At 48.6% G+C, this 25,201-nt stretch overlaps 1 protein-coding gene across 1 annotated transcript; it reads left to right on the forward strand.

Moving 5' to 3' along the window:
* Window positions 1-12,470: 12,470 nt before the first annotated feature.
* On the forward strand, window positions 12,471-21,348 carry LOC129332417 (cytochrome P450 26A1). Its single transcript, XM_054983520.1, has 7 exons — window positions 12,471-12,659; window positions 12,758-12,982; window positions 13,896-14,192; window positions 14,327-14,476; window positions 17,490-17,624; window positions 19,271-19,423; window positions 20,776-21,348. Exons 1-7 carry the CDS (start codon window positions 12,471-12,473, stop codon window positions 21,115-21,117), a joined length of 1,491 nt encoding a protein of 496 aa, XP_054839495.1. The 3' UTR covers window positions 21,118-21,348.
* The last annotated feature ends 3,853 nt before the right edge of the window (window positions 21,349-25,201 follow it).

The raw sequence follows: 25,201 nt of genomic DNA on the forward strand, positions 1-25,201 counted from the left end.
TTGTTGCATTGAGTCTTTATTTAAAATATTTCCCACAATACACTAAATTGAGAGCTGACTTGGAATGCAAGATTCCAGCAGTCGCCAGGTTTTCACACATGGCCACAATGGACTAATGGTACCATTTCAAGCAGTATTACCGCCTTCTACCTCCAATGGACTTGGAAGGGTATAACTGTTGAAGATTGCACTATAAGAGCCAGAGCACACATTACCTTAACCACAGGTGTGCTACAGAGAACAACAACTCTAGAAATGGGAAGAATTGGTTGTGTCACAGAGAATTATTACTTTTTAAAAAGAAGGGTTAAAATCAAAATGAAACATATTGTGAAACACATTGAGCACGCAGAGCAGGATAAAACATTAGATAAAAAGTGTCTCACATAATTTGATCTGGTGGCCACTTTGTTAAATTCCACTTTACAAAGTAGTCTGTCCTTTTGCTAAGGCCACTTTTTATGTCTAGACGTTAGAATGATGATGATCTTTGGTCTCTGATATTTCACCAGTGGGACTCCCTTTACCTTCTCTTTCTGGTATTACTGGCCATTTCAAGATTGTTGGCAGCAATTTTCTCTTCCAAATGTCTTTTAAAAAGTAAGTCTACACAGGGGTTCCCAACATGACACCAGACACTTCTTCCCTGACCGAACAGTTGAGAGAGACACGGCAACAGCTATCCTACCAAGTATCACTCCGTGACCAACTAACTAAACTAAATAACGTAGCTAAACTACAATGTAACAAAAATGAAAAACAAACTTTATTAAACTTCTTCACATTACTCTACATGCAGCAGTTAGCTATCCAGGCTCCAATTACTGGTGAACAATATGTTCTTTCCCAACGGAAGAAGGGAAGAAGCAGTTACAACTGGAAAAAAATACAGAGAATATTTAATACAAAGATTCACAATTGTTAATAGTATATAAATTATTTAAAATCCATTCCATACTCACAGACCACAATTCAAAAAGATGTACAATCTCAATCAATGTAAAACAAGATCATATAGCATTTCATCAGATTCACAATTATAAATACACTCATACATAATCATTACTCAAGCTAATACTTACAAGCGGCAAGTCAGAAAATCACAGCCTCTAAAGTGCATAATAGCGGCTCGCTCAATGGCGTAAGCACACAATGTATACACGAATCCACATAAATACTCACGTCCAATTAATTAATTACAACATTATTCATCTAATTTAAAGTGCCAGTGCTCCTTTAGATGTCCTCAAAGAAATACAGAAAGATCAAAGGAATTATTAAGACCATATGGTTCCATGGAATGTAGTTTGAAAATCCACCACGTCTCCTTTCTCAAAAGTTCCCGTTGTGCCAGCAATGGATCCTTAAAACGACTGATATATAGCATCTTGTAAGTAAAGTCCTCTTCCTTATGTTCCTTCTCTTTGAAATGCGAAACTAGTGGAGCATCTTCCACTTTCCTCCTCAGTCTCCAGCGATGCTCCTGTATTCTTGTTTTGATGGTTCTGCCGGTACAGCCCACATACATCTTTTTACAGGCACACACTATCAAATACACAACGTTTTGACTATTACAGTTAGAAAAATCTTTCCAATACAGCCCAAGCTCCTTAAGTTGTTGCAGTGACATAACCAGATCGCAGGTGTTACAACTACCGCATTTGTAATGCCCTATCGGCAGGTGTCTCCGTTGTTTAATTCCCACCAGATCTGTATGTACTAATTGGTCCCTGAAATTTTTAGTCCTGCGAAGGGCTATCAATGGTTTTTCCTTACACCCTGGCAGACCTTCCACCAATGGCCAATACTTATACACGATCTGTCTAATCTGCTTTGCCAAAGGGGTATAATCTAGTGCGAAGCAGAGTCTGTCCCCTTGTTTCTTAGTGGTGTTTTTCAAGAATTCCTGTCTATCTCTGGCCACAGCTCTTTTCCTACTACTATTAATAACCTGACCTGGATATCCTTTTGCCACAAACTGTTTTTCTAACTGTTCCGCTTGGGCATAGACATCCCTCAATGTACTGGAATTTTGATGGAGTCTCAAAAATTGACTGTATGGTAGGTTACTCCGGAGATGGGGTGGGTGGGTGGAAAGATTGAAAATGTAAGAGGGCGTTTTTGTCAGTGGGTTTCTTATAAGGATGCACTTTCACCACATTTCCCTCTGACCGGAAGACGGAGACATCAAGGTAGTTAATGGTATTCGTGTCTGCTGACCAATCTTTGCAAAAAGTGGGTGGGGCCATTGTATTGCAGGACTTGCTATTGGCTGCCCTCATTCATATGAAAGGGGTTCCAAAGCTGCAATAGCAGCCCCAGTCGCTGGAGGATCAGAATGTGTAGTAAACAACCCAGGCTTTCCTTAATGTGTGGTTCCAGGTCTGACCTACTGTTGCCTTGAGCTTCTTTTGCAAAGCAGAGAAGGACTTCTGGCTAAGTTGTAAAGTCCACGGAGGTGGGCTGTTCCATGGAGGTGCTATGTATCCAGGAACTGAGGCCCATCTATTCCTTCTCCAGGTTTGCCACCCTCCTGGTCACCAGTCTAAGCTTCCAACCAAAGTACAGTTAATAACAAACCAATGACAAGACTCTGACTAAGGTAGCTTCATGAGTTCACCTTGGTTGCCATGCAATTGTTTTGCAAAGGGAAGAGGGAGGTATTGCTTTTGGTTCCACTTCCTGCAGCAGCCATTTTAGGTTTGGCTCCATCTCCCATGGCAGTCATTTTGGGGTGACGCTCACTCCCCCCCCCCAATGCTATAGGTGCCCACAGTCTCAAAATGGTTGGAAATCCCTGATCCACAGGTTATATTGGCCCAGACAAGCTCCATATATTCCAATTCTTTATAGCAATCAGCTGTGGCATCAGTACTTTCAGTTGAGGCAAATCTTTATTGTTGTTAAGTAAGAACTTCTCAGTATATGAGGTCTAGATTTGTATACGTTTGACAAGAACCAGGCAACCAGAGATTTGCTGCCACAGATTGGTTGCATCAGTGGAGAGAGGCAACATAGCGGTTAGGTAGCTTACATGTCAGACTAAGAACTGCTATCTAAATGTGGAAGAAGGCTGGTGATAGAAGGCTGGAGGCAGGGGGAGTACAGAGCAGACGTAAACGGAGATACACCTTTCTAAACCCAGTGGCATCAGTGCACTTAGAAAAATGTAACTATGTTTAGGATTGCATTGTCAGTATGTGCCAATATTAAACATGAATTTGATAGCAACTTTTCCTCAGGCAGGTGAGATTCCTTTTGACCATAATACAAATGGCTTGGATAAGTTTTAGAGCGTGCTTTTTTTGTGTATTTTCATACAGTATACTCAAGAGTTATCACAATAGTTTTGTTGGCAACCCCCCCCCCGTCATCATTCTGAAGGGCTGTTATTTAAGGGGGGGAGCTGTGGCAGCAGCTATGAGTTTTATGGCACCTTAAAGACTGATGAGTTTATTTTATGTGAGCCCAAGTTTCATTGATGAAGTGGGTTCCAGTTCACAAAAGTTGATGCTAGAAATCTTATGTTCGAATTAAAGGAAAAACATGAAGTGGGTGCTAGTCCCAAAAACGTTTTATGCTAGAATAAAATTGTGTTCATTTTTAAGGTGTGATGGGACTTCTGTTCATTTAGTTCAGTAGACTTTCACTCCCAAACTAACCCTTTCTTCTCCACTCTTCCAACAAAGTATTTAAGTATGCCTGAACCCAACATCCCGATCAATCCCAAATATATTTTCTTGGAAGCATATCTGGTAACTTTCAACTAAGGCTCTCCTATCCATTTTGAGTAGACCATTTGGACCACAGAGGTGGATAACTGTGCATGAGGGAACAGATGAAGACCAGTTGGCCATGAAGCTGGTGGGAGCACATGGCCTGGGTGTTTCCACTTCTGAAACAATATATGAGTATCATTCCCTACTATCTCACTCAGAGAAGACTTTCCACTGAAAAGTCTCAACAGATTTCTCCATCTGTTTCCATCTGTTATTCTGAGATTGTCTCTCTGAGAACAATTAACTTGTCTGGATTAAGTAGTTCCTTGGAAATAGAATGATCCTCTACAAGTAACAGCTCAAATGCTATAGTGTAAATGTTTTATGCGACTTTATGGGAATAGTTATATTTTGTTTGCTAGCAGAGTTACCCAATCAGAAGCATTTTCCTCCTAGTTCAATGTGCCTTTCCCTGAGAAGGAAAAATATGGCATTATCACCTCTGTTCCTGCGCTCCTTGTAGAAAGGGTAGGATATAAACATTGAAGAATAAATCAGTATTGAAGGTAGGATCTAATTTCTGAATAAACCACTGCCTAATCAGAGAAAATCAAGATGCTCACCTGTGGCTGCATTTTGTCTTATGCAACTATTAAAGGCACATGCACCCACCATACAACAACAACAACACAACATGTGGCAAACCCTACCTGGAGAGGAGAAGCCTGAGTTGGTCTCCCTTCTGCATCCTTCCCAACAGGGGACAGTGGAGAAGGTTGGACTGCATGGCTGTGTTAAATGCTGGTGGCAGGTTGACCCTCTAGTGACCCAGAAGTCCCTGCCCTCCTGACCTTGTCTTTAAGGTGGATCTTTGTGATAAAATGAGAGGGGGGAAAAAACAGTAGGTGGGAAGATCCAAGAGTCAATGACTAACTTTAATTAGCACAACTCTCTAAATGATCTATCCCAATGCTGCCAATCCTATTGTGAGATTAATAAAAGGCTTCTGAATTGGGAAAAAAGAAAATTGTTAGGCCTGTTGGGTTTGGGTTGAGGGATTGGCTTTTGTTCCCCAGTCCCATATCTCTTAATTTTGGTTGAGCCTTTCTGCGTAACTCTACCCCACCTTGTTTTTATACCCTAAACTTGAATTAGGAATGGATGAGAGAAATCTATTGTTATTGAACTCCACCACCTTGCCATCTGAGTGAAATGATTTGGGAGGGAAGGGTCATCTTAAGATCTCAGCTCCCCAGAAGCTTCATCAAGTTTTCAAGATACCCTTGAGCCTTTGGCTGTCAGTCTACTAAGGAACTTTGCCTTTCAGCCTTGAAAGAACCTTCACAGAAATCAGGATACCTTTATTCCAGATGGTTATCCTAAGCATATTTTTAAACGTTTTTAAAAATTATCCTAAGCGTAACACCAATAAAGTCAATGGGTTTGAAAGATGTCTCTCTATACAGAATAGCACTGCACTGTAATAATATAAAAATGATGCCTAATTTAGTAAATTCAAATTTGAAGTAGGCATGCAGTGAAAGAAGGGAATCCTTTTATTTACTCTTCAGTCAGCCAGCATCCACAAAAAAATGACCAAGGAAAGGACCAGAGGGGATTTTCACAAGCTAGTAAATCTAGAGGACAGCTGTTTGTGAGACTGTAAACGTGTGATAGAATGAAGAACAGAGCTGATTTGGACTCTAAAGGACGCTGGCATCACAGATGCGATTCTTATTTAATCCATCACCCTGGAAAGATAATTGACCTGTGGAAGAACTCAATGTAAACTTCTTGGTGAAAACCAGTTTGGTATCTTAATTCTATTCTCTGCACACTTACTGACGCACGATCCTTACTTAATTCTATTGGCTTACTTCTGAGTAAACATCAATGAACTCGGAGTGTAAGAGAGGAAAAGATCCTACTCTGGTTAGAAATCAGTAGATGGAAATCCTTTTTAGAAGTCCCGCTGGGTAATCTAGCTCAGAGGTCGTGGCCTAAACTCGAACGCTATTACTCCAGAGTAAATGCATTTGAGGCCGGTTGTCCAAAGGCCTATTGAACATTCGCAAGCGAAGTGTAATAATCGCTAACTTGTAATGGTGGCTGTCTGGTGGTACGACCAGGCTGTTAATTTCTTGACCTCCTTCCAAGATGTCTTTAATGATCCCTTTCACTGGCGGACCATCGCCGGGTTGTTTTCTTTCTCCCCCGCCTCCCCCGCCCTGACGACTCTATAATAGATGGCCGCGGAGATAATAAAGGTTTCCTGTGGCAATTAACGGTGCTCAGACCACCGTATCTCGTTATTTGACGGACAGTGAACTTGGCGCAGGGGCTGGCCGGGTTCATTCAGATGTCACGGTCCGGGCTGTAGGTCGCCCGCAGGTCAGCGCCTGGGAATGCGCCAGGGCCCCGCGGTCGTGCCACGCTCTCCAGCCGCCACCCAACGGGCATCCTGCCCCCTTGGGCGCGCCCCGCCAGTGCGGCAGCCTCTCCAGGCCCCGGGGCGTATCTAGGTCAGGCGGGGGGAGGCGGCCTCGGAAAGGAAAGACGCGAACTGGCCCCTGCGCCAACCTGAGCGGAAATGGAGCCCCGGGAAGACCGAGACCTGCCTCCCCGCCCTCGATCCTTTCCTTCTCTTCCCGCAGAAGAGGCAGAAGTGGAGCTGCGCTTGACGAACTAAGGGTGTGATCCTCCGCTCGCTCGCCTGCCTACCTGCGAGGAAGTACCCTGGGACACAGGGGCGTTGACCTCTGAGTAGGCAGGCTTCGGAGAGTCTTGTAATGCTCCCTGATTTGAGAGTAAGCCCCGTGGAACACAGTGGGGCTTACTTTTGAGTAGACTGCCTTAGGTTGCTCAGATGCTTTTGTGGGTTTAGAGCATGAACAGATGCGGGCTGACTCAGCAGAAAGTCCCTGAGCCTTACTTGTGAGTCATAGATCCAGAGGAGTTAGCCGTGTTAGTCTGTAGTGGCAAAATCGAAGAGTCCAGTAGCACCTTTAAGACTAACCAACTTTACTGTAGCATAAGCTTTCTAGAATCACATCTCGAAATGCACCTGACGAAGAGAACTGTGATTCTCGAAAGCTTATGCTACAGTAAAGTTGGTTAGTCTTAAAGGTGCTACTGGACTCTTTTCGATTTTACTTGTGAGTAAATGTGTATCGGCTGGCAGAGCTATTAGCTGTACAGGCACCGGGGTATTGAATGGGGTTGGTAGCTGTGTTAGTCTGTAGTAGCAGAACAGAATTTGAGTTCAGTAGCACCTTAAAGCCAAGAATGGTTTCCAGAGTATAAGCTTTGGTGAGTTAAATAGAGAATAAGTAACGTTTCAGAGAGTAAGCAGTGTTTGGAGGGAGGAGGCAATCCGATGCACGTCCATAGCCTTCGATTTGGAGTAAAAATGTAGAGGATCGGTGGTAAATGCAGGTCTCGATCCTCTCTGTACTGTTAGGGGTTGCAATCTAGTCATCCTTCTTGTAAATAAGTTTCATTGACCTCAGTGGGACTTCTTTGCAAGTAAGCATGCAGAGGCTCGAATCTTTTTTTCGGATAGCTCTAAGAACAGATGTTCGGGACAACCATTCATGCAAGGGAGTAACGAATTCACACGTGCTTGTCCTCGAGATTGTTAGCGCCCCCCTCTCGCTGTTGCTGTGTATGTGTGAAAAACAGCAAAGCCGTTCTAAGCAGAGGAAAAGATGGAGGCTTTACGGTGAGCACCTGCTGTCGGTCATGTCAGAATTAGAGGGGGAAATGCAACGCCCGAAACGACATTCCTCGGAAGAAAGCCGTTTATCGAGCACCTCGCTACAATCCTAGGCAAACTTGCCTGCAGGGACCAGACGAACAAAATCACTCCTCCAGAATGTGTTACTTGGAAGTAAAACCCGTTGAACCCAGCGTAAACCTGCATGAACGTCGTGGATCGCAACCCTCCTCTCTCCAGCACATGTGTACTCAGCAATGAAAGGTCGCGGAGAGGAATGGGGCTTACTCCTAAGTAAGCTTACAGAAAGCCTGGCTTGTTACACTCTCCCTTGAGGCTAGCTGTAGGGCGCCTCTTCTCCGGATGGCTGCTGGAGAGACTCGCCTCCGATTCCTGCGCGATCGTTCAGCCGGGCCTTTCGGAGCTGCAGTTACGGACAGATTTACGGAGAGGCCTCCGGTGGGTCTCTCGATTAAAGGGGAGTCTTCTTCTCCCCCCTCCCCCGCCGCCCAAGAGAGCGGCGGCGCGGCCCTTGCCCCGGGAAGGCAGAGCCCAGGCAGCCCGAGCGCCTCAGGCAGGGCTGGGCCCGGAGGACCGCTCAGCCGGCCATTGGCAGGCGGCCTCTTCGGGCCGCTCGCCTATTGGTCGCGGCGCTTCTTGCGCCGACCGAGGGCCGCTGGAGCGGGCGGGTCTCGTGTGGCCAAGCCAGGACGCGGCTCGGGCTCCTTCACGAGCGCCGACTTTCGAAATGGAGCGCGACTGACGGGCGGCGGGAAGGGGGCTGAAAACGAGAGGCCGGAAGGCCGTTCAGCCCTCCAGGCAAAGCAGGGGAGAGACCCGAGCCCAAGGTTGCCGCCGGTCCCCCTCCCCCAAGAGCTTGGCTGCAACGAAGGCCGCGCAGGCTCTCCCGCCCCCCCCCCCGTACGCTCTTCCCTTTCCTCCTCACTCGTGTAGTGCTTGCACGTTGAGGGGGACCCTCCCGGCGGCGGGACCGGCAGTTGCGGACAAGTATAGGAAACTCACCCCGACCGATGAGCCACAGGTAAGGTTCCCCAAGGCGGCCAGTGGAGGCTCTCGGGGCATTTCCAGTCGATCTGCACAGGCCCGGCCCCAGCCCTCTCCCGGCGCCCCAAGGCCGCCTTCCCAACTGCGGCTCCGGGCTCCTGAGAAATTCAGAACCGCAGGCAAGCCCACCGCCAGCGCCTCCGGGGACGCGGGGACTGGCTGCCGGCCGCATCGCTCCGCAACTCCAGCCGGCGCTCTCGCCGCCGCTCTGGGCGCTGCCTGCGCAGAAGCCCCCGCCGACGCTCCAGGCGCCTCGCCAGCTTTCCGAAGGGGAGCCCCGCGGACCCGCCGCGTCTGGCGAGCACCCAACAGCCCCCGGCACCAAAGGGACGTTCGGCCGGGCCGAGGCAGCGACCTCCCGAAACGGCGCCCCGGGCTGCTTTTCGCGGGATCCCGATTCTAAGCGGCGAGGGCGGCGGGCAGCGGGCGGAGGCTCCGGGCGCGGGAGGAGTTGGGAAGCAGCCGGGGATGGGGGGGGGGTTGATAGAGCAGGTGGAAAAGACGGGGACGCGCATGGCGGCAGGAGGGGGGGCAGCGAAGGAAAAGCTCCGCTGGGCCACGCGGAGAGGAAGTGCGCGGCCCTCTCCAGGCCTGCTGAGTCGGACACGGAGGGCGTCCTCTCGCCCCGATCCGCCCGCGCCACGCCGCAAGGCTCCTTCGGGGCTCGGCTGCAGCGGCCTCGCCCGGCTCCCTGCTCTCGAAGTCAAACGGTTAACCCGTTCGCCGGCGGCCGCTTTCCACGCGGAGCTCTCGGCCTGCGACTGCCGAGGAACGAAGCAGGTTTCCCTTCCAAGCAAAGAGCAGCCCCGTCCCGGGCACGGGCTGACTCGGAAGTAAGTTCCTCCACATCCCGTGAGGCAAATAGGCAGAGAGGATCGCCGCTTTCGCCGGGGTGTGTGTGCTTACTTTTGACGTTTGCATGTGGGGCGATGAAGAGAGCGCTCATGCAGATCTGCTCAGCTCTCTCCGACTGGACTTACTACTAGGAAAGGGTTACTCTCTAGGAGAGGCAGTGTTGAGTAATGGCTAGAGTGCCGGACTAGGGTTTGGGCTGCCAGGTGTCCAGTCCTTACCCCGCCAAGAAGCTCCCCACCCCTCTTCTGTGGAGACGCTGACTGGGTGGCCTTGGGCCCTCGGCCTCGCCCGCCTCACAGGGCTTTCTTTAGTGAGGAGAACACACCGGGAGGGGGGAGCCGTGCTCGCTGCTCTTCCGTCCTCGGAGAAAAGGTTTTTTAAAAGTCGTAGGCCGATCAGAATCGCGGGCGGGCGGCCCTCGCGGCTCTTCCCTTCTTTCGAAACAAAACGGCGGCGGAGAGAAGCGCACCAAGATGCGCTCCCCAAGGCCCTCGGGGCGCCGCGGGTACCTGCGCGACTATTGTCGGGGCCTCCATTCCCTGCTCCAGCGGCAGGCTGGCGCCCATCTCGGACGCTCTTCCCTCTGCCGCGGCCAAGGGAAGGCAGCGCCGCCAGCCCCAGAGCAACCAGCGCCGAGCCAGCCGGCCGCCCGCGCTCCGCTTGCCGCGGCGTTTGCCAAGGCCCGGCTGCTTCGCGTGTACCTTCCGCCGTCACCGCCCTTTCGCTCGCTGACCTGCGTTTGAACCTGCCAGTGGCGCCGCCTCCTCAGCTGGCGGCTTCCTCGCGGCCGGACCCGGGATGGAGAGATCAGCCCCGGCGGGGGGCTGAACTTCAGGCCAAGGGCGGGGGGCGGGGGGCAGCACCCGCCCGCAGCCCTTTCCCGAGGCGGCGACCCGAGATTCGGGCGTGTTCGGATCGGACCCGGGTCCGGATCTAGGCACACCCCTCCCTTCCTGGGAGACGGCTCGCCACAGAAGGGACCCGGCGGCAGCTGGAGCGGCAAGGCTGTTCTCGAGAACCCCTTTTAAAAGAAAAGCCCACACATTTATCGTTGCCTCTAACAGGTCAGCTCCCGAGTAAGGTCCTCAAGGAAGAGCCAAGAAAGGATCAACAAAACTGCCCAGGATCGGGACCTTACGCAGATGTTCGTCCGAAGATGGAACTGCGCTTGCGCCAGAAATCGCCCCCAAACTTTTTGACACCAGCGCCGCGCCTGAGGACTTTAATAGTTACCAAGACAAGAGTGCGCTGGAGCGCGTGCAGAGCACCGTCCTTTTTACCGTAATCACAACAGTAGCCTGTTGTGATCCCCACCTTCAGGGATCCTTTAATACATTTTTTTTATTTATATGCTTGATTCATGGCTATGCATAAGAGGCACTTGGTTACAATTACAGACCCAGGACAGGCAGAAATTCAGCAGGTTCAGACTCCCTATTATTGCATGCCCGGAAAAGTTTTGCAACCTGGACTTCTGGATCTTATGCAACTTGAGACAAACGACCAGATGTCAGGGCAAAAGGAACCGAACCTGACTGTGGTCAAGTAGTTCAATTTAAGCCTTTAAAAAACCCACCTCCAATCGGGCCTGCTTTAGAATTCTGTACTTGGAAATAATTCCCACGAATGTAATGGAGCTTCTTGCCAATTAGCGAGAGTAAATTTGTATCCAGACAGCTCGATTCTGCACGTGTTTGTTTCTTTACTTGCTCTATAGCCTTCCTTTCTTCTTCCTGGAAGAACCACCCTAGGCAAGCGGTTGCAACCCTAAACAGAGGTAACCCCTTCTCAACCCATTGGCTTCAATGAATCTAGAAGGCTTAAGATTGCCGCTATAAACGGCTTGCACTGAAACCAACCCCTGCTGTGGGAGCGGGTGTGCGAACCTCCCTTTAAACCCAGGCGCCTCTTGATTGGCCGGGAAGTCTTCAAATAAGCGGCTGATCGCAACTTTCCAAACGACTCTAGGGAAGCAGCTGAGTTAAACCTCTGCCTTATCCACATTCACTAGAAAGCCCGTTCCAGGAAAATCACTTAAGTAAGCGCGGGGAGAATTGCAGCCCAGTCCCCTAAAGCACCGGTATTGCGACGAGCATTACTTGTATAGGGGTTATGGCAGGCTAGAGCCACTGAACCTTACTTCAAGGTTGGCAAGCGCAAAAGCCTGCAGAACCGCCCAGGAAACCCTTTTCTGCTCAGTCTGGGCACCTTTCTACACGTCACAAGCGTTTCCCCGTCGTCCTGAATATCTACTGCCCACCCCCAGCTCTGTAAAGCGGGCTACGGATTCCGAGCAGCCTGGAGAAAACCAAGGTTGCAAACCCGGAGCGGAATTGCCAGAAAGCGAGCGACTAAAGCGGTCTTCTCAAGCACGTTTACCCCAGAGCCGTTCGGCAAGGGTGCCTTCCCGGTCATTCCCGCTCGCCTTCCTTGCAAGGAAAGTTCGACTGGCCGTTTGCGTTAAACAAGCAGCCGGGTCGGGATGGTAGCGGCGGCGCTCCCGCGCAAAATACGGCTGGAATTGAGTGATTCTCTCGATGCTCTTACGCCTGAAACTCTTAACGCCCCCGGCCCAGGCACGCCGAGCGAACGAGCGCACCCACCACTCCAGCGCCACGGGACTCGGCGGCCTGGCTGCGGTCCTGTGCACCCTTACCGGGGAGTAAATACCATTCCGCTCAGCAGAGTTTACCTCCGAGGAAGGACCTGCCTCAAGCCAACCGTTTCGGGTTAACCCGAACACACGTTTGCTTCGAAGGCTCCAGGGACCCAGATCCGGACCCCTGACCGGCGGCTCCACGGCGGGCCCGACCTAGAGTGCGCCTAAGTCGGCGGCGGCTCCAGTTTGTTTCGGCGGAGCCTGGGGAGGGGGCGGGGGCGGGAGGGCGCCACCCGCGCGGCTGAGGGGGTGGGCGGGGCCTGCGGGCCCCCGGCGGTAATTAAGGCTGAACTTTGGGTGAACTAATTGATCGCCGGCGCGAAGGTAAAGTGGGCAGCGACCTGGGCCGGGAGAGCGATGATGGGTATAAAAGGGGGGCCGCGGCGGGCCGGGCGCTTGTGCTGGCCGGGCGAGGGCGAAGCGCAGGCAGGCAGGCAAGCAGGTGCCCGCGGCCAGCATGGGCTTCCCGGCTCTGGCGGCCAGCGCCGCCTGCACCTTCGTGCTGCCCCTGCTCCTTTTCCTGGCCGCCGTGAAGCTCTGGGAGCTGTACTGCGTGCGCGGCCGGGACGGCAGCTGCGCCCTGCCCCTGCCCCCCGGCACCATGGGCCTGCCCTTCTTCGGCGAGACGCTGCAGCTGGTCCTGCAGGTAAAGGGGCCGCCTGGGCGGGCGGGCTGGGCTGGGCTGGGCTGGCGGGGAGGCCGAGGGCCGCGATCTCCCCTCTCGCTCCCTTCTCTCCCCGGCAGCGGCGGAAGTTCCTGCAGATGAAGCGCCAGAAGTACGGCTTCATCTACAAGACGCACCTCTTCGGGCGGCCGACGGTGCGCGTCATGGGGGTGGAGAACGTGCGGCACATCCTGCTGGGCGAGCACCGGCTGGTGGCCGTGCAGTGGCCGGCCTCGGTGCGCACCATCCTGGGCTCCGGCTGCCTCTCGAACCTTCACGACGGGCAGCACAAGCAGCGCAAGAAGGTAAGGGGGCGTCGGCCGGCCGGCCGGGGGGAAGGAGGCCCCGGGGAGCGCTGCGGCGACTCCGGCAGACGGGCAGAGGCTCCCCCGAGAGCTCCCCGGAGAGCTTCCCCCAAGAGCTCCCCCGCGCTCTTGGGATCCGGGTCTTCTTGCGCGGCGCTCCGAAGCGTGTTTGCTGGCCGGATTCTCTCGGGTTCATTGGCCGGCGATGTGCCCCGGTGTTCAGTGGGACTGACTTCGGAGTAAACACGCATCGAATCCAGCCGGAAGGCGCGCGCGTTTTACAAACGGGGGCTCGGAGGGCGGCTTCAGCTCCGGGCGAGGCCGGTTCCATGAAAGCGCCTCGCGAAAGACGAACGGAGCCTGCGAGGAGCGCCAGGAGCGCTCTCAGGCCGTCAAGAGGGCTGGCCGCCCCTCCATACCGCACGGCGGCTCTTCTTCCCCTTCCGCCGTAACTGGGCAGAAGTGCCGGGAAGGCGGCCGCATTCAGCCAAGGCAAGGAAGCGACTCCCCGAAGCTTTGCCTCGTTTAGTCCCTTTGAGTACAAGCCCCGAAAGGCCACCCCCAGCGTCGCGCCCTTCCAAACCGCGGCCCCTCCGCTGCCTCTGCCTCGGGTGCAGTTCAATACGTGGCCGAGCGAAATGACGGCAGTTTGGGGGGACCCGAGTCCCCTCCGGTCCGGCTCACCCTTTCCTTCCTCGAAACGAGGAAGACCGCCGAGTCCGCGTTTCTGGCACCGCGGTGTGTCCACAGCTTCCCTCACGCCGAGGGCGCTGTTGAGCACAGTCAGTGCGTACACGAAAGAAAGTGCTCCGGATCCCCGGGGAATCTGCCCGTGAAGCCCCGAAGATCGGGGGACCGGAGCATTCTCCGGCTCCGGCCCGGGTTAAGTCCCCTTCGTCTGCATCCCCTGCAGGTCATCATGCGGGCTTTCTCCCGAGAAGCCCTGGAGCACTACATCCCGGTCATCCAGGAGGAGGTGAGCGCCTGCCTCAAGCAGTGGCTGGCCAGCACCCGCGAGGGCGACTCTTGCCTGCTGGTGTACCTGGAGGTGAAGCGCCTCATGTTCCGCATTGCCATGCGCATCCTTCTAGGGTTCCGGCCCAGCCAGACCGGGCCGGACAGCGAGCAGCACCTGGTGGAGGCCTTCGAGGAGATGATCCGCAATCTCTTCTCTCTGCCCATCGACGTGCCTTTCAGCGGCCTCTACAAGGTAAGGGGGAGTTGCCGGGAGGAAGGAAAGGCTGGTGGCCACTTTCCCCAGTCCGGGAGAGAGAAAGAAAGGAAAGCCGGGAGGGCGTGTAGGGGGGAGGACAGCCGGCTGACCAGACCGCTCTCTGCTGGCAGGGCTTGAGAGCGCGGAACATCATCCATGCCAAGATCGAGGAGAATATCAGGGCCAAGCTGGCCGGGAAGGAGCCCACCGACGGCTACAAGGATGCTCTGCAGCTGCTGATGGAACACACGCAGGGCAAGGGGGAGCAACTGAGCATGCAGGTGAGCCCCTCCGGAGCAGCTGGCTTTCAACCACCGGTTCCCATCCATTTCTTCCAGGCCAGACTTTCCATTTTAGTTGGTCTGGAGGTGCTGAGCACCCAGTTGGGCGGCATTGGGCTCTCCCTCTCCCAAATAAAATCTAGCTAGTTTGAGACACTGGATGGTTCACTGCCTGGATGAACTTCTGCTAGAGCAAGCTGGAGCTGCCAGAGCCTTGTTTTAAGTCCCTGGGGAGTATCTTCAGATACTCTGCTCTGGAATTACTCTGTGCAAGTAGTTAGTGAGTTAAACATGCAGTTGAGGAATGGGGGATTTTCCTGTTTAGAGCTGCCAGTGTCTCCTTCATGAGACAGGCAGAAATTGGCAGCTGGTGACACTTTCCCCATTGGATCTCAATGACCTGACGAAAGTCTGCCTGTCATGCAGCTTGGAAGGCACTGGGGGCCCTGCCCTGCAATTTCATGTTTCACATTAACAGACTGAAATGGAAGTGTGTGTGTGTGTGTGTGTAGGTGGATGTTGTATCCAACCTTTGATTTGTAGCTGTCCTTGTTTCTAAAAGTTCAGTTGACCTGTTCTGTTTCTGAATTTCTGACATGCAAGTCCTGTTTTCTTGCTATGTGTGTTTATTTTTAGGCTGGCAATCAGTGAGCCAAACCAATTTTGCTCCCCTTCAGGCATGCAGAGATTCCTCTCTAATGCCTTTGTTTGGATTATAGTGACAGAAGGTGAAGGAAAAGAGCAAAACCGCAAATTGAAGCCAACAGTATGGCTGAGACCAAATGTATTTTCAGAGGAATGCAGAGGATGATGTCCCTGCCTGCAGCAAGGTTATGGGATCCCTGTCCCGAAGCTCAGCTCAGTGCTGCCCTGCAATGGTCCCTAGCTACTAGGCATGCTCTGTCTGCATGATCCAGATTCTTTTATTCCCACCTCAGATCTGTGTGTTAGTTACAGCTTCGCTACAATCTGAATCTGCAGGTCTTTCCCCCCTCCCCCTCCTTTTTTAAAAAGTTGGCCCGCTCTCCTCTTTATCTGTTTCAGAGGGAACTGACATCATCCAGGCTTTCATTTGATTAAAGAAATCTTACTTTGCTGATTATATTGATTTAGTTAGAACCTTAGCTGACATTGCATTTGATTGAGTTAGGCTGCAATTTTGTGCAGGCTTAGAGTAGACCAGTTGCAACAAGTGGGACTGGCTTCTGAGTCAAATGCTTCAGATCAAATGCAACTCTGCCCCTGGATAAAACAAGTTTGGGTGGGGAGGGGAATCTATTCTTATTGTTATGTGACACTCCCCTGAGTTTCAGCAGGTGGCAGCTCAAAACAACCATTTGCTCCTAGGTGAAGAAGTGGAATGCCTCACAGAGAAGGTGCCTTTTGGGGTGTGTCAAATTAACTTTTAAAACCTGTCCCCTGATTTAATGAAGCCCCTTTTAAATCCATGGCTCAAGGTTGCAGCCTTGAGGACTCTTTAAAAGGAGCCTGCATCTCCACATCAGGAGGACAGACTGACTTGAATGGAGAAAGAAAGGCAAGCTGATATGTACTTGCTGTCTGAATGAGGTCAATGATGCCTGTATGTCCCAGGACATGTGATTGTCCTGACTTGTTTTGACTTAGCCACCCGTTCAGCCTCCCATCTGCCTGGGCGTTGGCAGTGGTGGGATTTTCTAAGGTCAAGAGGCTGGAACGAATGCCATCCAGTTAATGTGCTAGAGTAGGATCACTCCATATCCCAGTTTTGTCCTGCTTAACACTACAGTTTTACTTTCAGTGTAATGGGAATTCTAAAAAATATCTATTTCCCACTGGTTAAAAATATCTATTTCTCCATCTATTTACCACTGACACTTAAACAAGGGTAGTTTAGTACTCACAACTGTATTGGTTACCACTAAAAGATCCACTTGCATTTTCAAGGATTCCATGGGAATAGGCACTCAGCTGAAAAACAGAGGCTTCCTATCCATTCAGTAATTCAATTGGGGATTTGGGAAAATTGGCACCTACTGAAGACCTTTGCACGACATAACTAAAGATGTAGAAACTCCACCACTCCTTGAAGCTACTTACCCTAAATGGGACCAGGATTACAGAACGGTCCAACTTATTCCAGAACCAAAAGTCTAGGTAACTTTCATCCTCTAAAACAGAAATAGCTGGGTAGAAGGTCCTTTTCAAAGACCAGCATTGTTTAGATTCCCTTACCCTCATTCCAAGATACATTATTTAATGCTGCATAAAGTTGTTGGGAAAACCAGATGAAAAGCAAGGAACTCTGTATGACAGAATCTGTCATATAGATTTTGCACTGGCTTGAGTTCTGTGAAGAATTTGCCATAGCAATACAATCCCAGATATTCTTTAGGCTCCTCGTATAGCCTACTCTGCCCTACCCCACTTAGATTACTCAAGTCATCTTAAAGGCTAGAAAGTGGTGAGCCTTAGCAAGGCAAAAGGGCTAAGTCTGGAGTGGAGGGTTTTGTGTGCTTCTGCCTAAGTCTGCCTTTAAATTACTAGTACAGGTGTCAAGAAGTGTGGATTTTGTCATGCACTGGAATAGTGATGATTAGAGACCTTGCAGTCTGTACTTAGTTGAAGGCAACCAGGAAGAATGAAGAGGGGTGGGTGGTGTAGTTTGAAAGAGACTTGATTGCTAGATGCTTAAGCTGGTTGTGTTGAGGTGGAGGGAGTTGTTTTCTTATGTCAGGGGGCAAGCAGTGGTATATGGGAAGGGCGCTTAGATGGCCAAGCTTCAACTGTTTAATTTTAGGGAGAGGGCTCTGGGTTAAGAGATCTGGGGGGGTGGCAGGATAGTGAAAGGTGTTTTAGACTTGATTTCTGAGCTGCCTTCAGATTAAAAATGTGTTATTGTTTGGGTGCAAAAATGAGCAAATCCTCTCCGTTTCTGCTGGGTGGTGAGTTTGTCCATTCAACCTATTTGAATTTGCCCTGAAAAAGGGACTGATGTGCCAAACCCAGCATAACCTTTGCCTTCCTCTCACAGGAGCTCAAAGAATCTGCAACTGAGCTGCTCTTTGGAGGGCATGAAACCACTGCCAGTGCGGCTACCTCCTTGATTACCTTCTTAGGGCTTCACCCTCACGTTCTGCAGAAAGTGAGAGAGGAATTGCAAGCAAAGGTGGGTGCTTCTTCTGACTGCCAGGAGACCAACGAGGGTGGGGTCAGAGGAGGGCAACAGAGAGATGGTTGGGGGTCTGGAAAACGAGTTCTGTGAAGAATGTTGAAGCTGGAAAGGATAAGACTGAGGGGCTTGATCAAGCCCTTCAGTTATCTCTTCACGCAGAAGAAGTGGGTTCTACGCTGTTCCAGAGGGTGGCTCGAATGCGTATAAGTTACTGGAGGGTTTCTTAAAAGATGAACATTAGAAGAAACTTCCTAATACTGAGAGCGTTTCAATAATGGAACCAATTAACTAGAGGGAGTAAGGGTGTTCTCCCGCACTGGGAATTTTCAAGCAGAGACTATCTAGCCATCAGGAATGCTCTAGCTTTTAGTTTCTTGCACTGAGCAGGGATTTGGGCTGGATCATCTATGAAACCGCTTTTAGCTTTATGAAAAGCACAGTCGTGTGAGACATGAATGCTGTGAGCCAGTGGCCAGAGCATTGGATACTTGCTGGTCTTGCAACTCACTATACAACATGATAGTTTTGGGACATGTGTAAAATACTATAAATAGCTGTTCGGAATACTGCTTGACTATTGTGTGTCTGCTCTGACCTGGATGGCCCAGGTAAGCCCCATCTCATCAGAACTTGGAAGCTAAGCAGGGTCAGCCTTGGTTAGTAATTGGATGAGAGACCTGCAAAAAATACCAGGGTTGCAAAGGCAAACCACCTCTGTTAGTCTCTTGCCTTGAAAACCACAGCAGGAGTTGCCATAAGTCAGCTATGACTTGATGGCACTTTCCACCACCATTGTATCGCTATCACTATGAGTTTCTAACTCTCTAAGATATCATTTGCAAATCCTGTTTTCACCATGGTTGCTGCCATCTCTTGTGTTTGCTGCCATATAATGTGTACAATGTAGGGATGCAACAGTTAGCCTTAACATTTTGATTAAAAAGTTGCTCAGGATTAATCAGCCTTCATATTTTTCTTCTGTATTTAAGTGCTTATTTTTAAAAAGATAGTGCTTAGAATCATGGCCAGCTGGCATCTTTTGTTTTAGAAGAGGTATTCTGATTTTTGCATTCAGCAGACATCATCTTGGAAGAGGCATTCTCTCTTATAACACCTAAAAACAAAACCTATTTTGAAGGGGGGATTGTTTATAAATAAATTTACACAGTTATTAAACCTTGTGATCAGCTAAGATCTCTTTGAATGATCATAATATAAAGGCTTCTGCTTACGAGCTGCACTTCCCAGAGAATCTCAAACCCTGCAAGCCAAGTCTAACACCTTGGGAGTGATATTGCTTCCTGATCTGTAAATATGCCAGGAAGCCAAACCATGAGTGCAAAACTTTTTGCACTGGCTTGAAACATTACAGTAGCAATCACACAAAGGCAGCAGAAAGCCTTAATGGAAAAGATGCAGGCAAATGGAGGGTCTTTTGTCACTTTCAGTGAAAATAGGTATGTGTTCTCTTGTTGCAAATGATGAGAATGTCTCCATTCTTTGAGAGTCTTATAATTTAACAGGAGGCATGTTCTAGACCTATTATACACCAAAACTAAGTAACCAGCCCTACAAATCTATGGGTCCTGGATATGTAGGATTCCTTTTATTCCTGTTCTATGTTTCATGACTATTTTCAGGGACTGCTGGGCAATGTAAGCCAAGATAAGCATTTGGAAATTGAAGTCTTGGAACAGCTGAAATACACAGGTTGTGTCATCAAAGAGACTCTCCGGCTGAGCCCACCAGTTCCAGGAGGATTCCGAGTGGCACTGAAGACTTTTGAGCTAAACGTAAGAAAGCAGGCCAAGTCTAGGCAGCCCCCCTAACAGCCATGCCATCAACATATTTCTAGAAAGCAGTCAATTTTATTTTAATGGAACTTGCTTTACAGTGCTTACATTGAAGAAATAACTAGATTGACCATGCTGTAACCCAAGAGGAGTATGGCTTCTGTCCTTCTTCAAGAGTGCCAATGCAGGGCCATATTTAGCATTCCTATGGCTCTTTGGGAGAAACCACATCCATCTTACCAAGTCCATCTTTGACAGAAACATTGTTCTGATCCTGTGTTTGGTGTTCTTACAGTAATAGGATTAGGGCTTGGTCAAAGTCCCATGGGACAGTTTCTCCTATAGAGCTGCTGTAATAAGAAAACAATGCCTGTTAAACATAGACTGCTTTCATTCTTCCCCTTCTGAATCACTCATCAATAGTCTTTATAAAACATGAAACTATTGCAAGCCGAGAAACTGACCCAGGTTTGCCTTCTAAACTGGCACTTGTGTTACATCCTGCCATGTGGACTGATACCATTAAACAACTTAGTAAAAGTGAAGTACATGCACAGCATTAAATCTAGTACTCTGTCGCGACTTCTTGTAGGAAGCAATAAGATGCTTTACCATATTAGGGAGCTAAATTGCTAAAGACAATGGTGGGTTCCTGTTGCCTTGATTCAAAGTGTCTTTAAGTTCATCTGTGCAGCAGTGTGCCTGCAGCTGCATGCAGAGATCTTCTCCACTGCGCAGGTGATAGATGCTGTCAACCTTCATTGCTGTTCCCTATGTATGTGTGAGGCAAAGTAATTCCCCTCTAGGTGACCCCATAAAAGCTGGTCAGTTTCCAGGCATAGATTATTCTTCGGCCTTGACCAGTGGCCATCTGGGCTATTAGAAGGACCAATGAGAAGGAAGCATTAGGCCAGCCATGAACATGGTAAGCTGCGGACTGTCTTGCTTGCAACAATTGAGAGAGAGAGACAAACCTGCAAGGGTCTACTTGTATATAGAGAAATGTAAAGCAGCCTCTACACATTCTGTATTGCAATCTGCCCTGATTGTTGTGAGATGCTGCATTAGTGCTTCGGAATGCTTTCATCTCTTAATGGTTCCAGATACGTGACTGTGCATCATCATGGTAAAAGAACAGAACAAGTAACATTGGTTGGTACTGAAGTACAGGAGGAGTTATACCTTCACTTGGCTTTCAGTACAAAGGTGATGGTAGTGCCCCTGGTGCTTTGTTGTGTGTTTTATGCTAACCACCTTCTTCCAATGGTAGTATAAATCTATCTGTAAGGAAACACTTGAGACAAATCTGTATCGTACTGTGTTTGGTCACTGTTCTGTCTCCTTTTTAATAGGGATACCAGATTCCTAAAGGCTGGAATGTTATCTACAGTATCTGTGATACTCATGATGTTGCAGAACTCTTCACCAACAAAGATGAATTCAATCCTGACAGATTTATGTCCCCTTTCCCGGAAGACGTCTCTCGATTCAGTTTCATCCCTTTTGGAGGAGGCTTGAGGAGCTGTGTGGGCAAAGAGTTTGCAAAAATCCTCCTCAAGATCTTTACTGTAGAGTTGGCCCGGAACTGTAACTGGCAACTTTTGAATGGACCCCCCACAATGAAGACTGGCCCTATTGTGTACCCAGTGGACAATCTGCCCACAAAATTCACACGGTTCAATGGTCAAGTCTAAGGAATCTCAGAAGTGTCCTGGTTGTTCTAACTTAAAATTCTGGTGCGTTTAAAGTGTACACTACACCTTTCTTTTTTTAGTGCTCTAAACCCATTATTATATATTTAACTTTGTAAATGTATGATAGCTATTTATCTGTTTTCTAAGAATATTTTAAAGCTATTTCATATATTTGGATTGTTTTTCAAGCAAGCACTATAATTATGGGTCCTCAGGGCTCATAATTGGATAATTTTATTTCTATAGAAATAAAGTGTCCTACTATTTAAGAATCTTATTCAAAGCTTGTATACTAAATATATTGGTGGTATTTAAGAACCTGTATGTGTGTATCCATGTATACACTCAGAAGTAAAATGCAATGAGTTGTATGTATACTGTGAACCAAAATGCCATACCATGGCTTATGTATAAATAAAGATTCTGAAAAACGGGATTTTGACATGGAGTGTTCATACTTAAAGGACATTACAGTGCTCATAGAAGACACAAGGATGATCATGACAAAGTTAATATTCTGATCTTCAGAACACTTAACTTCTAATTTCTGGTTATCTGGGGAATTTAGTTGCAAAGAGCTCTGTGATAATGGTCTTTTATAGTAGCATGGCCCAGTTCCTTGGGGTCCATCTTCGTTCTCTAGAATGTGGCCTGGAGACTGGAAGTACCTGACCACCACACAGTTGTTTCTAATAAAGTTGGTATCACCTAGTATGGACCACAGGTGTTCAGATAGTTTGAGTTTATAGAGATGGTCAGGGAGGGGGGAAGAGCTGATAGGCTTCCTGAAAGATGTCCTCAAGAGGCAGGTTGCTAATGGTGTCTCCCATTCCCAGAAGGCATAGAGGACTCATTTATAAGCAAGAAACAAGATTTACTACACTTTGATTAAAATTAGCTAGGGGATGGTGGGATGGATGCAGTTCCTTCGGGGACCAAATCAGCATTGCAAGTCACCAATTGCCTATCCTTGGTAGTTACCGTGTGGGTAACATATAAGGGGGGAGGGAAGCTTCAACTTAGGTTGACTGCTTCACCGCTAGTCATTTCTGAAATACTTCCAGTGACAAATGTGAAGCTGTAAGGGTCTTTGCAGTAATCAAAACATTTGCAAGTATCTGGCTTTTTTAAGGACAGTGGAAGAGTCTAACTTGTATAGTCTGGACAGGAATCATAAGAGTTGGGAGGGACCTCTAGGATCATCTAGTCTACCTCCCTGCACAATGCAGGAAATTTACAAATACCTCCCCCTCCCCCTCTACATACCCAGTGATCCTTATTCCATTCCCAGAAGATAGCAAAACACCATCAGGATCCTTAGCCAAACTGGCCTGGGGGGAAATTGCTACCTGACCCCAAGGTGGTGATTGGCCTTACCCTGGGCATGTAAGAAGGGGCCACGAGAACTAAGTACTGAGCTAAGCATTTAAGGAAAGATGACTGATTCTTTCCAACTGGAGACAAAATTCATGGTGGTACAATGGTCAGGATAACTTACTGGTTTCTGCAACAGCAATGACATAATGCAAATCACTGGAAGGCTAAACCATATAATTTTTTATTTTGCACAAGTGATGAAGTGAGTTCATGGACATTTTAAATGCTACAAAGCTCCTCCCACACAGCTTTAGCTGTGTAGTTCAACTGTAGTAGGCCACTTGGCAGGATTAACCAATATGGACCCTGCTGTTGTCTTCTAGCTGGGTGTGAAATGAACCTTAGGCTGTGTTTTCACACATACTGGTGAGTGCGTACGTCCTAGCTACCATCTCATTCCATACTGCCACTTAAACTGTCAGCAGTGGCCTGGTGGGCCTGAGTAGTAACCAGAAACATTCACATAACCCCATCAGCATTCCTTTAATGCTGTAAATAAGCCACTGCTCTGGACCTACTCACCTTGATGTGAGTTGATGCGCTCCTGTGAAATAGCATCACACCATCCTTTGTGTTTTACAGTTGCTGGTTGAAACTTTTATTTTCTGAAAGGAAAAACTAAAGAATTGTGAGAATGGCGTGTACTGGAAGAAACGTGTAGCTTACTTGCATTCTAGTTCCTTGCAGCTTAGCAGACCTTCAGTCTAATTTGCTCTAACTCACTCTCCAGAATAATGAAGCATCTCTTCCCCTCCCACTCGGTTTGCTGATGTAACTGAATACTTATCGCAGACACATTTCTAATATAGTGCCACAAACATGATCAAGATGGATCAAATGGCCCAGGAATGACCCTCTGAACCTTGGCTAACCTTAAACGCCTACGTTTGGTCACATTTTCTGCGCTGATGATGATCGTGGCTTTCACTAAGCACCAAAACATTAACCAAGGTAATTCAGTTGTGTCAACAGTAAGAAGCACAAAGTTTCTCACCATACATCACTCCCACACACAAATAAAGCACACTGTTGAACCTCTGGGTCCCTCTGGACAAGTCAATGGATGTGACTTTCTTTTTATTTACTCTTCTGAAGAAAGTGAAGATTTTCACTTGCTCGCACAGCTGCACACAGTGTGCCTTATTTTGCTATTGATTTCAACAGAATATGGACTTGACTCGGGTTACAAAGACTGATGGAAATGCATATTCTTTGCTACCCAATGATGCTATTTAAGCATAAGCAACAATCCTTGCCTATACTAGTACATCTCATTTATTTCACACCACAGATTTAAAGTGATGGCTTGGTGGTGGTGGTGGGGGGCTATACTTTCACTTACTTTATAATATTGAAGGTGTGTCATGCATCTTTAGTTTCTTCCTGCTGTCAAAACACAGTAATTGCTGTTATATATTCTTTGGGACCGCAGGGCTGAATACACGTGTAATGGGAAGCCAATCAAAATGAGTGCATATATTTGCTTCCTGTACGGCATCAATATATCTAATTCTCAACATGGCCAAATTGGTGCATAGTTAAATCCAGAGACTGTAGCCGTGAACAGACAAAATAGCTCTTTCTATGAACTTAAAAAGCCTTGCCATTGGAGCAAAATCTGAAACAAAAAGAGGGTTTAAAAAAACTCTCCAAAATTACAAAAACAGCACCTGTAGCTTTAAGAAACAAATATCCTCAGTGGTTACTGCTAAGCAACTAAAACAGTATTGCTAGTAAAAAGTAATTACAGTATTTTTGTAAAAAACAGAGGACAGGGCAGGGCTTTCAGGGGCTGTTTTAGGTTTTGAAGGAGAAATTACTGGGACCAGGCTCAACAGCAACCACCAAGCAACATGCTACCACTCAAATTACTTGACTTACCCAGGCTGGGCTGCTTGTTCAGCAAGAGACACAATATGAAAACCAGTGTAGTGTAGTGGTTAGAGTTTCAGACTAGGATCTGAGATACCCAGCTTTGAATCCTCATTCTGCCATGGAAGGTCAACCTAACCTACCTCACAGAGTTGTTGAGAGGATAAAATGGAGAAGAATGATGTAAGCTGTTTTGGGGCTGCATTGGGGGGAAAGATGGAGTATAAATGAAGTAAGTTAACACCACTATAGCCAAAGATGGGTGGAATAAAAGGTAAGTTGGGGGGTGTTGCTAAGATGATGAAAAGAGGAAATAGTATGGGGACAGGGACAGAGGGGAAAGTCCTTGCAGATTTCTCACCTCACAGCTGGGCTTGGTGGCTAGCATTGTGCAATTGGGCCATAGTTTTCCGGGGCAGAGGCTGCCAGTTGGAGGGAAGGAGGGAAATCTGAAGAAGATGGAAGGTGGCAGATTGGTGGGTGGGAAGGAGACACGGAAGCAAGAAAAGAGGAGAGGCTATAGGGGGTATCTGGGAAGGGAAAGAGGAAATGGTGGGGGAGAGTTCGATGACGTGCCCTTCACAAGTATTTGCAGGCCCCCTTATTGTATTCTTGTAAGTGACATGACATCAGAGGAGGGACCTTACATAAGATCTTGGCTCTGCTTCCAGGGCTGGAAGAACCACAACTTGTGATTTTACTTTTATGTGGGCAAGCAGTATATATAAGAACCTTCAAAGTTGCCTTCTATGTTACATTTAGTTCAGTATTTACTACTCTGGTTGGCAGCACATGTCCAGGATCTTAGGCACAGAAAAGTCTTTCCTAATTTCTG

This window comes from Eublepharis macularius, chromosome 6 (assembly GCF_028583425.1).
Source record: "Eublepharis macularius isolate TG4126 chromosome 6, MPM_Emac_v1.0, whole genome shotgun sequence".
In the NCBI taxonomy this organism is placed as follows: Eukaryota; Metazoa; Chordata; class Lepidosauria; order Squamata; family Eublepharidae; genus Eublepharis; species Eublepharis macularius.

Bases quoted from the DNA above. Each gene is read 5' to 3' on its own strand.
- LOC129332417 (XM_054983520.1), top strand. From the start codon at position 12,471: ATGGGCTTCCCGGCTCTGGCGGCCAGCGCCGCCTGCACCTTCGTGCTG. The intron at 12,660-12,757 runs GTAAAGGGGCCG...TCTCCCCGGCAG, and splicing joins CGCTGCAGCTGGTCCTGCAG to CGGCGGAAGTTCCTGCAGAT. The intron at 17,625-19,270 runs GTGGGTGCTTCT...GACTATTTTCAG, and splicing joins GAGAGGAATTGCAAGCAAAG to GGACTGCTGGGCAATGTAAG.